Here is a 16,557-nt window from a genome sequence, read left to right as displayed (position 1 = left end):
ACCCCATTATTGAAGTACAAGTCATGCATTTGCAAGCAAACAAATTGTAATGCTGAGTAGTCCTCTGAACGATTACTCGGCAGTCAAGGTTTCTATTCCTTAATGACAAACCTGCTTTTTATTTTCTATCAGAGATTATGAAGCAGCAGTCTCTGGAGAAATCACTGCGAGTGTAAACAAACTGAAAGCCAATGACGCACAGATTTCTGCCTCATGACCATTCATTCTATGCAACATACTCCCTCTAAAAGTTTGAGTTTCATGAATTTGTTCTGATGGAGACAAAATGCAAAAAGTGCCCTTGTGCTATGCAAAGCCAATGCACACTAAAAGATCCCAGAGTGGTCCTACAGCACCCCTCTCTCTCTTTTTTCACTCCCACCTTACTCCCCTTCCTCACTGCAGTTGAGGTGTCCACCGAGAACTGAGACAGTTACTGCACCTTTCTTTTTCTCAAAACCAATTATCAATTCTTTTCATAGACTTTCACCACAGTGGCACAGCTCCATAGCACTTTTCAAACTGTGATAATTTGCTTCTCTGATTTCGTGGCACATTTTCGGTCAGGTATTGTCTCTTCCTAGTCTTAGTACTACGTTTAAGTTCAAGTACAAAAGCTACTACTCCTGACAAGTGAGGGACTTTAAAGTAAACGAAATGAGCACCTAATCAAACCGACAAAATAAAAAATCACCCGAGCTTCTTGGTACCTGAGATACAAGCAAAAAAAAAAAAAGAAAGCAGCAGAACAGAAGCACAGTCGGGGCTCCTTTCCTTCATTCGGCCAACTTGATCATCAACATGCAGCCTCAATCAGCCTAAGCATCCCAAGCCACATGCACAAAGCATGCCTCTTCCTCCATGCACCCTCGTCTTCTAATCAGGCGTGCTTTTGATGAGCAAAGTGTCCTTACAAGCTCACAGTGTTCCAAACTCTGCACCTCTCGTGTAGCCACGATAGCCGGCTGCCCTGCCTCCAACTGCGACAGCTTCAAGCCCTCGCAGGGAGGCAGGCAGCCATGGAAGCAACTGTTTCGCTCCTATCGTCGTCGCAATCATCATCATCATCACAGCTAGAGGAGTCCTCGCCTCCAGGGCTGTCTCCCCGCAAGCGAGCCGGATTGGGATCAGAGTCAAAGCAAGCCGCTGAAAGCGCACGCACACACCCAAGCCAGCATGTTGCTTAGAAGCACGCACAAGAAAAAAAATGCCGTCAGCAAAGCAGCGCCCAGCTGAAAGCAAGCAGCACAGCGGAAACCCAGCCCAAACAATCTCGGAGCACATCCTGTTAGTCACCTCAAGCATCAGCCTTTGTCTTTTTTTGCTCTGCAGTCGAAGTAGTGGTCACAATCTTTTCACAAGTGTCATAGCTGACATTTTCTGAGGCACTTTTACTTTGCTAGTTTTCGTGCTACCATTTACTGCATTCATATTTTTTTCTCTCACACAGCACTGCAGCTACTTTCCTCCCTATTGCCAATAGACCTGAGAATTCAATAAAGAACTAAATATATGCACCAGTTCAATTTGCAGCTAGGCAGCAATGCTTCATGAGAGTAGGTGGAGCAACTTAATACATTAGATGAGCACCTTTGCTTTACAAGCAACAAAGTGAATAGTTCAGTAAAACTCACTAAAGCAACAAAGCTAATAGTTCAGTAAAACAGCGCTTGTGTCTTGTCCTTTCTTCTTGTGTGGTTGCATGCTTTTGTGCTGCTCCTTTTCCTTGGTTAAAAAAACCTAATAGACAAGACTGCAGAAGCTGCCACCAAATGTTATGGAGGCTAATTTGGATGCTCAAGAGGCACTGATGAGAAAAATCAGTTACGGTGCATTCCATAACAAAGTAGTTCCATTAACGTTGCATTTTTGCAGTTCTCTGCGATGTTACAAATCTCTCACACAATGTTCATAAACATCCTATTTTCTAGTCAGCAAGAACCACTTTATTCGTTCACTGCTTCCCTCTTTAAAATAAAGCAATTACTACAATTTGCAAGTCGCACCTCAAAAGGTCACATGTCCTACTCATTCGCCTTCCTACAAATAAGTGCATGTAGTCTACTTGAAAAAAAAAAGTTTTTTACAAACAAAATGTTCAGTTGCTCAGAAACAACTTAAGAACTATTTGGCCCCGTGCATAAACATTCACTTTTAAAATCCTGCTTTGAGTTTGTGTGATTCTCAGCCTGCTTTGAAAATGCATGCAGAATTTTTAAGTCAATGCCATTCCACTCAAATGTACAGGGTGTTTCACCTAAGATTTTAAACAATTTTTAAAAGTAAGCTTTTTGAGTTATAAGAGCTCTTATTTTGGCATAGCATGGTCAGCAGTGCGGTATAAAAGAAAAGAGCTAAGACGTGCCAACTAGCAGGCTGGGTAACTAATATTGAATAGTTAACTTTTTACCTATAACTGTTAGGCCCCTTAATTACTGGGAGGAGTGTCGCCCACCATAAATAATATTGGTACAAGTTTTCAGAATTTCGAAACCGCAGTTCCCCTTGGTGCCCTGGCCCTACAAATTTTGGCTATTTCGACAAGTTACACGCAGTAGAGAGGTTGCATTGCCTGCAAAATTTTGGTGCAATGTAGCCAAAATTTGTTTGGGCCACAGGAGCGAGGTTAACCGTGTTATAAAAATTCTGCAAACTGTTATCAATATTACTTACGGTGCTTAGTAATATCGATAATAAGAAATGTCGGTGCTAAGTAAGACGTGCTAACTAAATAGACTGGCTAACTATATATGCTGAGTAGACAACTTCTTAACTATTACTGTTAGTCTCCTTATTTACTGAAATGCGTGTAGTCCCCTGTAAGTGCTGCCAAATCAGTTTTTAGTATTTCGAAAACGCAGTTACCCACGGCGCTGTGGGCCAACAAATTATGGCTACACTGCACCAAATTACATGCGCTTTTAAGGTGCTTGAAGGCAAAGCAACCCCTCCAGTAGCCGTAACTCGTCGAAATAGCAAAAATTTGTTGAACCACAGCGTGTCGACAGTAACTGAGTTTTCGAAATTTTAAAAACTGATACGAATATTACTTACGGTGGGATAAACGCCTCTTAATAATTAAAGAGCCTAACAGTAATAGTTAAAGGTTAACTATTCAATATTATTTAAACAGCCTCCTAGTTAGCACGTCTTAGCTCTATTCTGATGCAGTACACCGCTGACAATGCTGTGCCGGAAAAAAAAAAAGCTCTTTTAACTCAAAAAGCCTATTTTTAAAAACTGTGTAAAGTCTTCGGTGAAACGCCCTGTATAAACATCAATGCACAAACTGGACTCCCAAGCTGACTGCACACTTTACTGTAAAATTACTCGGGAGAAAGCCCACTGCAGTAGACAAGCACGCAAATGTCATGGTAGCACACATGACGACACAAGACCACACAGCATACAGAGGCTCAGAAAAACCAAAGAGGCCTTCGCACAAAACAAGCACAGATTGTGATACCATCCAACACACCCTTTTAAGCTTGTGTCAGAATCGAGAAACTCACCAGAGATAAGAGAATCAAGCTCCTTATCAGACTTGCAGCAGTGAAAATCAGTGGGGCCTGCTCCTTGCAAAGCGTCAGCCACAGAAGGCTGCAAGGAGAAGAAAGACATGTTAAGAAACGCAGAGGGGGGAAAAAATGGCATCCAGACAGTCAATTTTTTGTGCCAATTTGGATAAATACTACTAAAGGAATTACTAAGCTGTCAGTATTTTATGGCCTATTAAAAAGTGCTAAAAAAATTGCTAGAAAAGTATTTAGTTTTGAGCTCGACAAAGCTCAGAAGGTGTACATAAAACCAGTGTTGTCAAAGGGGCACTGACGACAACTTCACCCAATTTTCGTATAAAGTAAAAATCGATTTGATCGCTCTTTCTGGCTATGTTTTGTTTGTCTAGCAGCAAAGCAAATTTATTCCCGAGAAAGTTGGATTAAAAAATTTTCCGCCACTTGAATCGAACCTATGACATCTACCCCGAAAAGGACTCCGCAATCAAGATCTGGGAGTGCAGGGCAGTGTAGTCTAGCCTCAGAGATCCATGCGAAAAAGCTGGCGGCGATACCAGTAATTAATTTTTTAATTAATCCTTTCTAGCTGTGACTACCAAAGCTAACGTTTTTCAGTATAAGTAGACTGTTATTCTAATGTGGTAATCAACTAATACAAACCACTTTTAATTTGTACTCCGAGTACTTTTAAAAAAGGTCGAAATCAAACACTTGAAGATGAAAGCTACACCCAGGCTATAGAAATGGCACAGTAGAGAGCCCCAAAGTAATCTCAAACACCTGAAGTTCTTTAACATACACAGAAATGTCAATGAATGCAGGTATACAAGGTGAGTCAAAAAAAGGGACTCAAAGTGGGAATTAAAAGCAATTGTAAAGGGAGTTGAAAGGAAAATCTCAATCCCGACCAAGGCCTGTCCTTTGTGCTTTGGCGACTGCTGAAAAGAGTCAGTTATTAGGCAGGGGTACATAGTTGGGCACATCATCCTAAAAAATGTGTCGTACAACCTCTATGTCAAAGTCAGATATCAACAACAAACAGATACTTGATGACACAGCCTCACCTATTTGCTTAGAAAGGCAGCGCAAGACTGAATGACAAGACTGACAAACCTTGAGATTAATGTAGATCAACGTTGCCTGCTGCTTTGCAAAGTTGTCACTGAGACTCTTGAAAGCCTGTAAATGAAAGAAGACCAACCTTTAAGCTTCTTAGATGGATAGGAATGCATTTTATCTTTAGCCATGCAGCCATGAAGCTACAGCAAAGGCCACAGATCGAAACAAGTTAGGTAATATAAAACATTTAGTGGTCAGTGTATTGGTATCCACATCTTACCTAAGCTTCATGACAATGAACTTGCCACTACACTACTAGCAAGCACTGCTCTGCTGCATTAAGAAAATCTTACTGTGCTCACTATACAATTCCTTGCTTTGCAGGCTAGTGGGATTAAGAGAATTATTTTTATGAGTCGGAGTTCATATTTGACAATCTGGGGTTCAGCAGTACAAGTAGCTCCAACACAAAGGGGAACAAGTGGTTCGCTCACACGAACAAATTCTGCCGTTACTTCTACGCTGAAGTTAAAAATGTCTTGTGGAGATCATCCATTCCGTGGAAAAGAATCAAGAGCAAAGAAAAAAAAAAGTGGTTTTTCACTAATACTTGTTACCGTGTTTACATAAGTCGACCTATTTTACAAATTTTGAAAATCCGAAGTAGTGGGGTTGACTCAAAATCAAAACCAAAGAATCGCATCATAAATAAAGGCGAGACAAACAAGATGTCGGGCATGCTACAGCGTGGTTGCATTTTTGCTGCTCGTCGCATCACTCTTGGTGCTGGCCTTGAGCAGCTGCTATGCCAACGCGCAGAATCGCGGCAACCCCACACCGCACACGGTTGCCGATAATGGCTGTCGATAAGTAGCAAACCAGCATCAGCCCACTCCCCACATGTGGCGGTAGATTGAGGCTGCCAATAAGCGGTGATGGCCTGATAACTCATTTGCGTTCTACTCTTAATAGGCGTCGCCCAAGTTTTTTTTTGTTTACTTTCAACCACACACTTGGCGCTCAAGGGAGCGTCAATAGTTAATGGAAGGGCCGCTGTTCCAATCGTGGCGGCACTACCATTCAGAACCACAGCGGCGCTGGGGAGTGTCGGTAGACGAAGGAAGAGCCAACGCAGCTCCCGCGTAGTTTCTCCTTGGCTCTGACGCATTTGACTACTGCCAGCCGCGTTTCATAAGTTTTTAATGTAGTGCTTCATCATTCGTCACTTGTGCTCCAGGTCCAGTAAGCGACCGGCGCTCGTTTATGGCTGAATTCAAGATGGCTGTCATTCTTTACGTCAAAGAAACGAACAACTGCCCGCCGGGTCGCAAGTTCGACGTTCGCAACGGGTGATACAGGTGTGGTAGCTGCAGCGAGGAAAAAATTTTCAGCTGTTCTACGCGATGTCATGATGTGGCTGCTTGCAAAGTGCGAGATTTCGCTGGACGAAGACGTTAGAACGACGTGCTGTGGGACCACAGCAGCGATCACGACGGCAGCACTAGTGAGGACGATGGCACAAGTGTGGACGAGTAGTCCAGTGACTAATGCATTTTTGTTTTGGTATGTGCCCGTGCACGGCAGCTGATAGCAGCTGGCGATAAGCGGAGGCCGCAGGATAGTGCCATCACGTTCAAATATTAAAGGCCAAGCGTAAACAACCTCCAAGTTTTTTTTTCTTTTTTCAGAAGCGTGATGTGGGGGGGGGGGGTGCCGGCTTAAAGTCATGTAAATACGGTAAGTAATCGTTTGTTGAACATTTTAAGATCTGGAATCTTTGTATTACTGTTTATCATCTCCACTGAAATGTGGCCAGAAAGAAAAACCACAATATCATCGTGCCAAACATTCAACACTTTCCTTCAACTAAACTATGCTACATTGGAAACTACCGTATTTACTCGAATCTAGGCCGGCCACGATTCTAAGCCGAGACCCGAAAGTTGAAGGCCACAGAAAAAAAAAAACTTACCTCGATTGTAGGCCGGCCGAAAAAACAACACTGTTTATACCTCATTATCACAATTATTTTTATGACGCGACACGACTGTTCTTACGTCGCCGCGCACGTGAAAGTGCGTGGCGCGAAACGACTGCACCATGTGTCTGCGCATAGGCGACTTGGTGTAGAGAGAGGAACTCGAGTGAGACACAGCGGGAAGCATCGTGCCTGCATGCTCTGCCGAAGCGTGATTGATGGCCCCGAGAGGGACCGTTGAAAAAAAAAAGCTGCCAAAGGAGCTTTGAGAGAAGAGGAAGAGGAGAGGCGGCGTTGGGCGAGGAGACATATGCAACGCCAGCCCGGGATCAGCCCCCGCTCATTCGTCATCATCATCGCTGACTTCTTTATCGCTGGCCTCCTCGAACAGTGCACTATCTTCACTGCCATCAAGTGCATTAGAGATGCAGCACTTGCGGAATGAGCGTGCAACCAAGCTTTCTGGGATGTCATCCCAGGCTGCAGCTATCCAAGTGGCTACAACTCCCAGTGAGGCGCGCTTTATTCGGCCTGTTGGTGTAAGCTCGCGCCGCTCTTCACTAAGCCAGTCCACGTAGTACTTGCGCAGCCGATCCTTGAAAGGCTTATTGAGGCACACATCAAGAGGCTGCAGCTGGCCTGTCATGCCGCCGGGTATAATGGCGACGTCGGTACCGGCTTCGGAAAGCGCAGCTTTTATGCCGTCAGTGAGGTGTCCACGGTAAGAGTCCAGGACGAGGAGGGAACGTTTGGCCAAGAGGGCCCCTGGACGCCGCTGCCAAACCATTCTGATCCACTGCTCAACCATATCGCTCGCCATCCATCCATTTTCGTTGGCGCGGACGATCACATTTCTTGGAAACACTTCCCGAGCTGGTAGAGTCTTCCTCTTAAAAATTATATACGCCGGCAGCTTGTGGCCATCCGCCGTGCAGGCCAGCATTACAGTCATGCGCTGCTTTTCGTATCCGGCCGAGCGCACTTTCACTTCCTTGGCACCTTTTTCGTTCACGGTGCACGCCACTGGCATGTCAAACCATACCGGCGTCTGGTCAGCGTTTCCCATTTGTCCTACAGCGTAGCCGTGCTCCATCCTCTTCTTTATTACGAATCGCTGAAATGAGATCAGCTTCTCTTCGATGTCGCCCGGCAGCTTTTGACAAATGGACGTGCGACGTCGGAGGCTGAAGCCAAAGCGCTTCATGAACTTCTGCAACCAGCCCCGGCTGGCTTTGAACAGTTCCCGGGGGACGCCTCGCTCTCTCGCCAGCTCTCTTGCTTTGGCTTGCAGCACTTCCGTGTTCACTGGAAGTGCCGTTGACCTCTGCGTCTCCACAAACTCGGCCAGAGCTACCTCCACTTCTGGATGGCGGCCTTTCTTGGGGCCCGTGAAAGCCGTTCTCGTTGCCGCGCAAGCAAAAATTTCGTTACGCTGCCCCCTCCAACGGCGAACATTCTTCTCATCCACGCCGAAGTCCCGCCCGGCTTGAAGATTTGACGACTGCTCTGCAGCGACTATAACTTTCCGCTTGAAGGCGGCACTATAATGGCACCGCCTGTTTGGTGCCATGGTGTTGGTGATAAAAACTACGCACGAAAACTTCACTGCTGCGAATGTGCTCACGCCACCGCACGAGAACAGAACAAGGCCAAAATGGCAGCCAGTGCTCATGTGTGCTTTGATCAGTATCGGCTACGGATAGCAACGGCTATGGATAGCAACGGCTACAGTGCTGTCTTTCGTTGGCGTTTTATGGGGGCGCCACCTGCGTGCTACATTTATTCGTATTTTACGAATACGAAACCTCGAAACGAAATCCTCGAATCTAAGCCGACATAAGAGTTCTACATCTCGTTTTTTTGAAAAAACTATCGGCCTAGGTTCGAATAAATACGGTAAGTACACCTTTTACAAGGTTAACCAGCTTTGCATTCGACAAGGGAGCAGAATAAACTTACAATGCAAGTTGTATAGTCTATGACGTTAATATGGATGCCGTCATAAACGATAAATCGTGGGGAGCCGTCCTTGGTTTCAGAAAGTGCCTTGGCGATCTTGTTGGTGGCGTACATAGAGGACGGGTACAGCACAGTCCGGTCAGGCGACACAAGGACGTATGGAATTCCAGAGATTGTCTGGAAATAAACAAATATCTTTTCTCAAGGGCACAAGAATGCTTCAAGTGCAGTCATACCACTACACATTACTGCACTTTTCTATAACTGCCAAACACTAATGGCCCTACAGACTGCATCAGATCCTACCTCTTAATTTTCACTCTTTATCAGCGACACAAACAAAATTCTCAGTGACAAAATGGTCCATAGAAGACCATACATCGACCTTCAGGCAGCAAAACTAGTCATGCTCAGCTAATCTAACCATGTGTCTTCACTAAGAGTCATAAAGTAACTGGTATGTTTTGCAACAATACACATAACGTGTTTTCCCAGTAGTTGACTAGTTGCAAGCAGAAGTACCCTTATTTTTACTTAACAAAGTAATCAATTTATTTGCAAGTACTGTTTGCTCATATATCCAGAAGAGGTGCAAATATATAATTACTAAAGTACTTTAGCTCCCCAGATACCTAAAGAAATTTGTTTTATATGTCAATGAACACAATAATCTCCCTGCAAATGCTATCCCCTTTTTTGGGTCACAGTCCACAATGTGAACGTCAGCCAACATTTATCTGTTATGCAAGAACTAATTCCTGCAGCCAAACACATTACTTGAAGAAATGCCAGTTGGTGTGACCAAGCAAGCAGTTCAGAGAAAAGGACTTCCCAAAAGTTAAAGTGACGACGTAGCCACGGACAGCAAAATGATTGCATACAGCCAGAAACCAAAGGCGAAAAGTACCTGCTTTTTGGAAACCTTGATCTGTGGCCTGGCATGCTCATACATCAGCAGGGCGAGAGAAATCACGACACCAACAATGATGCCGTACTGGAAAGGGAACAAAAGTGCAAAGTCATTAGTGGCCGAGTTGCTCCATACACGAATCGAACAAAAGGGAACACTGGTCACATGACATAATTACAAACAGCAAGTATCGACCCTTCAGCACCAATACACTGATGACCCTGCCATAATAATATATTCTTGCCCTCCTAATGTTATCCATGTGACTGCAAAAAATACATATTTGTTAATTTTAGGCTTTGTGCCAAACCGGGGCTTGACGCTGTCTTCTGTCTTTTAGGACATTCTCCACAGATGTGAACCGAATTAATTCCAGCAAATGCTGAGCATTTTAAAATCCAAAAGTTTGAATGGAAACCCAATTAGTCCTGCAATTTGATTCCAAATCCCAACACCTGAAGTCACCGAATACTACTGGCCTGCTCCTAATGTTCAGGACTATTAGAATTACCTAAAGATGAGCGTTCTCCTGCTGAATTTGCGTTAGTGCCATGAAAACAAAATGAAGCTTAGCGGAACTCCCTTTCGCAATCTCAAGCGACACTAAAACTCTTTCCCTCTATAACATTATTGCATAACTAATTGAGCTTTCTACACACATCTACTCATGCACAGTATTTTGGTAGCATTATCAATTTTACGACAAGAAACATTACTGACCTTTCACCTTTCACTTACTGCTCATTCAAATGCCATCCTAACCAAGGCACTTTCATTTACCTCTATTTACAACCTAGCATACCCACCACAAAGACAGAAATCACACATTGTCATTCATTACTCTTCACAATTCTTTCCATCAATTTGAGGAAAAAAAAAATACTCAATCCTCAGTTCAATTTCTGAAGCAACTTTCTTGAAACTACTCCCGTCTGACATAAAAATTTCAATATTCATATACTTCTACAGTAAATTGATAGTAGAGTACTCACCTCCAAACCAAGGACAAAGGAAACGATGAAAGTCGCTGCAAATGGTAGCAGGTCCACTCCTGCATCGGAAAACATGCAAGAACTTACATCTGCTGTTCACTCATCATGTTCGATGTAAAAGTGCAAGCCATCACGTGACTGCCACTATCGATGCCAAATTAAAGAATGCAAAGTATCTGAACAGTTGTTCCTAGCTTTGCATGTATTTCATTTTAAATTAAATGTCCCACTCGCTATACGGTCCGGTCTAATGATTTGACTTTTTAGAAATTTTACTTGCTAGTGACAACAGCTAGGATAATTTGCAAGTATGCAGACAAGCCGTTTCACAGATGTCAGCCCAATGCATCGCATACCAACCATCGCTGCATGAAAGAATGGTTCAGATTTCAAAGTTATCTTGAAATGAGCACTTGCCAAGCACTGTGTAATATGGCGATGTACTAATCATGTTGAAAGCCCAACACAGTTACCTACACAGTTCAACTCGCAAGTGCAGTGCCTGTTACTGGGCATACAAAGCGGGACTCACGGTTGGTGCGCCACATGGCTGGCATGTCCTGGTAGTGCACCATGAAGATGACAGCCGTGATGATGATGGCTGACAGGGAGGCCTTGGGAATATACTTGAAGTAGGGAGCCATGAACACAAGAGCCATGATCACAATGGCACCTGCACAACAGACAGCCACACGGGTCAATGCCTCATCCTACGATTTTAAAGAACCAGATTTCTTGTTCAACACTTATAATTGGTTTATGAAGGTTTAACGTCCCAAAGCAACTCAGGCTATGAGAGACGCCGCAGTGAAGGGCTCCGGAAATTTTGACCACCTGAGGTTCTTTAACGTGCACCGACATCGCACAGTACACGGGCCTCTAGAATTTCGCCTCCATCGAAATTCGACCGCCGTGGCCGGGATCGTACCCGCGTTTTTCGGGTCAGCAGCCGAGCACCATAACCACTCAGCCACCGCAGCGGCACATTTTACATTGATTAACAATAGTATTCTTCAATTATCCTAACAGTGTACATCCTCACAGCTACATGCATGTTCCTGGCCTCTGCCAGATAACTTGAATATGGCCCAAACTCGTTGCAATATTCATGCAGTATAGTATTTTTCCATTCTGTGTAATGCAAAAGCAAGGTAACCGAATGTCGTTAAGGGTAACGGAATCGATTCCAAGAGATGGCAAGTGCAGCAGGGGTCGGCAGAAAGTTAGCTGGGCAGATGAGATTAAGAAGTTCTCTGGCATAAGGTGGCCGCGGCTGGCACAGGACAGGGTTAATCGGACAGTATGAGAAAGGCCTTTGCTCTGGAGCAAGCGTAGTCAGGCGGATGACAATGACGACTATGCAAATGCCTGGTAGAAACACTCAACAAAAACATGAATGTGCTCATTTCTTGCTACTTGCTTACAAGAGTCAAAAATTTGCCTATTTTATATCAATCATAAGGCTTCCACTAGCAAAACATGTAATACATCCTTTCTCACAGATTTTTTAGCTCCCCTTATACAGCACTGCAGCTCAACATCTGCAGTAACCACCATATTTTTTATAGTTCTGCTTAAAGGGGCACTGAAGACAAATTAATGTTGGCCTGTATTGATAGGCCACAGCATTCTAACGAGAAAGTGACCACTCTCATCGAAAGCTGAGCTTCTATAAGCTAAAAAAGACCAAAAAAATGAAATACAGCTGCCACCACCACTGGCCAATTTCAAAAGTATAACATGTGCATCAACATTGACTTTAGTGTGCGGATCTCAGAACCTATGCTAAACTGCTATTCCCTTCAAAATGGCGGCAACCAGTCCTTTTTATTACGGACGTCGCGCATTTGAATCAGCAGGCATGAACATTCTTAAATCCGATTTTCTCAGTCGTAAATCTGTCTTCTGCTGCTGGGCAAATGTCAACGCAGTCAGACAGAGCCAGAAAATCAATTTTAACTGAGAACAATGTTTGGATGGAGTTTTCCTCAATGTTACTTTATGTGTCACTGCCTCTCACAAGGCCACAATTTAAACTACGGAGAAAAAGCTTAAGAAACGTCACTAAAATTAATGTTTATCTGCCAAAAATACACCCCAGCCGTGAGGCATACCACAGTGCAAGGCTTAAACCCCAGCGTACACCCTGTATTGTTTGGAAAAATATGGTTGGGAACAACCATGCCACACAGCTTAAACAAACAGTATTGCTTTCATGGCATCATGATAAACATATCCGTTAAAAGCGCACTTTGCCCGAAACAACCCAAATGGGCCAGAGGAAGAGGCAAATGGCGGATGAACGCTAAACTCACAACTAAATTGAAATGACAAAACGACATGTTTAAATACAAATGTGAAAAACTACAACAAAGTAAACATGTATGGCAATGTTAAACCACACAAGGTGGTCTGCATGGCCTATACACAACCCCATTGAAAATGCTACTTATTTATGGGTGTGCAGCTTATTTTTAATGTTATTTCAAGCAAGTATACAACTGCATGAGCATCCAGCCCAGCAGATCCAAACTATGCCTTTCAACATATTGTCATGGTATGACATACTTCTAAACCATGTTCATTTCCTACTTACACACTTCATCAAGTCAGTTTTCGTGACAAGGTTTAAACACAAACAGACAAAAGACTAACACAGACACAAAACACACAAATCATTCTGTCTGTATCGTTCCTCAATCAGTCTTTTGTCAACGTTTAAACTCTACCATGTCTATTTTCGAGCTTGGCAACACCCACCTGTGAAGACTCCACCCATGGGGGTACGAACTCCGCTGTTGTTGTTTATGGCTGTCCTGAAAAGAACAAGTGCGCAATATGTGGGCAAAGGTACTCGGCAGCAGGCAAACAGCAGCCGAAGCAGCTCACAACAAAGACGGAAAGTTTCCGCAAGCAAACACCCAAGCGATATTGTTTGCCCCCAACTCCCCTCCCCCCGCCCCCGAAAAGATAAAACTCGGGTAAAGAGAGCATCTACCTTGTGACTTACCTCGAAAAACTTCCCGTTCCGGGGTACGCACTCACAAAGGAACCCATCAGGTTGCAAATGCCTGCACAAACAGAAATTGCCAAGTCACCAAGCAGTCACAGCTGAAGTCCAAAAACCATAATGTATCTGCCTACCATTAAAGCACTAGAATAAAAGTGCAAACAGGAAAGAACAGAAGAATGGATGTGAGAAATTATCGGCAACGAAGAACTTCGACTGCCAGTTTGCCCCACTAAGGTGCATGTGCCAAAACTCAAGAGATCCTTACTATGACACGCAAAGCAATGGCACAGGTATGTTGAGAATGTAAACAACTGTTCTTATCTGACTATCACATGACATTACTAAAATTTGCACATGCAATTAGTCCATACATATTTGCATATATGCTTACAGTTTACCTACAATTCCAAATAAATACAATATTGCTACACCGTCACTTACAGCTCCACCAATACAATGAATAAATGCACTGAATGCTGATGTGCCCCAGGCCTAATGACAAGCTTAATAAACCAAATACACTGCTCCCTTTGTCATCCCTCCTTGGTCCAACAACTAATGCATGACTCACATGACAACACAAAATGTGCACTTTAAAGACGAAGCAACGGAACTCTTATCAAAGCAAACTATCCGGGCCGTTGATATAAAAGCTACTGCAACAGGCGCCAGGAGTAGTCTAACTTTTCTCAAGAGCAACAGACAAGAAAGGTACCCGAGCAATTGTACACGCATACATTAGTGATAGATTTGATGAACACTTGTTACATACCAATGGCAAGCATCTCCTGTGTCGAGTCTAGGCTCTTGCCTTTTGCTGGAGAAAGAAAGACCAGACAGCGTGTCACCACACAAGCCAGGGACATTGGCAAAGATCCACTTTCTAGGAATAATAAGAACTGAGCTAGTTGCTTTTGCTTGTAAAACATATTGCAGAAAGACTAAGACGACATGAAGGAGGATAGAACAGGCGCTAACTTTCAAGTGAAGGTCCACTAGAACAGTACAGGAATACTATGCACATTGTAATGAAGATGTCATCTGGTCAAGCTCAGAATGTGCTCTCCAACAGTGCAATCTCGCATTACTGCAGTGCGATAGATGGCTTGCTAACGCATGTGGTGCCTGCCTTGTGAATATCTAAGATTTCCACTATCTTCCTAACCATTTGATTATTATGTCTGAAGATGATTTCGGTGTCATCTAGTATTGCTTCATATTTATGTTCCCAGTAAATTAGTCTCAAATTCGCCAACCACACCACATGCCCCGGAGATTTTCTGTGCTCTCCGAGGTGCTCATTTCAGCAATGCGCTGGTTGCAAGATGTAACAGCTGCTGCAGAAGATGGAAATCTGATAGACTATGCTTTTCTGGCATACCACAATGGGAGGCCGACGGTTGACCATACAGGCATTATCGTTTTGTCAGTAACCTGCTTCTCTCATGCGCTGAACATCAGCATTGGATGTGTTAATGAACTACACTTTCTAGCCCACAGGGCACTGCTTACCGAATGCCTTGGCAATGGCCACCGATTCCAAGATCGACAGCAGGGCTATGATGGGAATTCCTGCGCCAAGAGACTATGAAAGAGAAGAAACAAAAACAAAGAAACAATTTGTAAGCTTTGTCAAAGCAGCTACAGACAACACTAAAAGAAAATTAGCCACAATAAACTTTCAATTCTACAGCAGTGTAGCTCAAAAATTACACTGCTCAGTTTGATACACATGAGATAAAAAAAATCACTGGATACTCTGAGGTACTCCAGCTTAACTTAAACCCTATAAAGGTCAGCGGGACCTATGTTCCGCTTTCTTCAAGTTCAGGTAAACAGACAATAGTGCATGTAAGTACCATATTTTTTTTGTACCGAATACTACCAACTATCAAACAAACCATTCAGCATGTTTTTATCTTTCACCGATAAGCCTCCATCCTTGATGTTCTGTGTTTTTACGAGCATGGGTGGCACAGTTCGACACAGCCAATTTTGGTGGGAAAAATAAAAATTTTAAAAAGTGTTGAGCTTTTGAGCCTTTTCCGTCAAATGCGTCATAGTACTTCTTGAAAGCTTTCAATTCTAATGCAAGCTTTCTTATACGTCGGCAAGACTGAGATGCGGGTATGTATCACATTTGAGATCGTTTTACAAAGTCATTGGTACAAATGTGTGCCATTTTTTCTACAAAACGAGTGGTTGAAACAGCTTGGAAGCAATGTCAATTTCTAGCTAGAGTCAATCTGAGAGCAATCCATATGTATGGACATGAGACGCATATAGAGCTTGTGCATTACAATGGGTTAAAAAGATTCGTTGATGCAGGAAAAACTGCAAAATGTGGCTGCTCTCCCTTGTGAAGAAAACCTGTGCAAAGGCGAAGAACTGAACCCACACCATCGGTTTTGAAAACTGCAAACTCCCCGGGCCTTGCAAATAGCCAATCATTCGCATAATAGATGCACCTTAATTATAAAACAAAGGAACATTCTAACAAAATTACTCTTTCAAAACAGCATTAAGCATATTTCAAATCACCTAGCATTTCTCCTTTGAATTTGTCTAGTGTTAAACAAAACTAATATGTTAAAACGAATTTTGTTTCAATAATTTTGTTCTGGCAGGCCAGGTCCAGTACATGTTCATTATCAACCACCAGAACCATATCAACGGTTGACAACACTTACGAACCTTCTGTCAACCTTCTACCAATTCCCCGTCAACGTTTTGTCAGCTCCAAACCAGTGTTAACCCTTGCAACCATTCCATCATCAGTATAGCACCCCATAATAAGGTCCCACAAGCAACAGCCAAAGCAATCACGGGGGGTCTTTCCTCACCCTCATAATGTCCACGAAGTTCATATGAACTGTTGCATTCTTGCCCTCATCAAAAATGTCGGCGGTGAAGTTCGGCAGCTTGAATGGGGGCATGCCACCCTTGACTTCGTCCGTCAGTGCAAACGGGTTCATGTTGTTGTTGAGCAGGATGGCCGCAGTCACGGCACAGACCAGGACAGCAATGGCGTTACGCGCTGCAAGAAAGGAGCAATTGCAAGACTGGGTGAAACCAGAATCGCTGTCCACACTTCACTTGCGGTTAAAGAAGCTAACCATTGTGCTATA

At 43.6% G+C, this 16,557-nt stretch overlaps 1 protein-coding gene across 17 annotated transcripts in view; it reads right to left on the bottom strand.

The window, feature by feature from the left end:
• Window positions 1–16,557, bottom strand: part of LOC144100997 (sodium-independent sulfate anion transporter-like) — a 109,781-nt gene that overhangs the window by 4,060 nt on the left and 89,164 nt on the right. For 8 of the 17 annotated variants that reach the window (XM_077633962.1, XM_077633960.1, XM_077633959.1 and 5 more), the window contains exons 8-19: window positions 16,273–16,466; window positions 14,942–15,014; window positions 14,202–14,246; window positions 13,427–13,487; window positions 13,177–13,232; window positions 10,949–11,089; window positions 10,417–10,475; window positions 9,422–9,508; window positions 8,515–8,691; window positions 4,632–4,697; window positions 3,513–3,600; window positions 915–1,146 (exon numbers count right to left, since the gene is read on the bottom strand). In XM_077633962.1, coding sequence (XP_077490088.1) covers window positions 992–1,146; window positions 3,513–3,600; window positions 4,632–4,697; window positions 8,515–8,691; window positions 9,422–9,508; window positions 10,417–10,475; window positions 10,949–11,089; window positions 13,177–13,232; window positions 13,427–13,487; window positions 14,202–14,246; window positions 14,942–15,014; window positions 16,273–16,466 — 1,202 coding nt within the window. In that variant the 3' untranslated portion in view covers window positions 915–991. Of the gene's footprint in view, window positions 1–914; window positions 1,147–3,512; window positions 3,601–4,631; window positions 4,698–5,778; window positions 6,466–8,450; window positions 8,692–9,421; window positions 9,509–10,416; window positions 10,476–10,948; window positions 11,090–13,176; window positions 13,233–13,426; window positions 13,488–14,201; window positions 14,247–14,941; window positions 15,015–16,272; window positions 16,467–16,557 lie in introns of those variants that run through there. The other 9 variants (XM_077633966.1, XM_077633963.1, XM_077633961.1 and 6 more) reach the window with 2 other exon arrangements.

This window comes from Amblyomma americanum, chromosome 8 (assembly GCF_052857255.1).
Source record: "Amblyomma americanum isolate KBUSLIRL-KWMA chromosome 8, ASM5285725v1, whole genome shotgun sequence".
Lineage (NCBI taxonomy): Eukaryota > Metazoa > Arthropoda > Arachnida > Ixodida > Ixodidae > Amblyomma > Amblyomma americanum.
The sequence above is the reverse complement of the archived record's forward strand: the minus strand, read 5'-3'. Positions and strand labels throughout refer to the sequence as shown.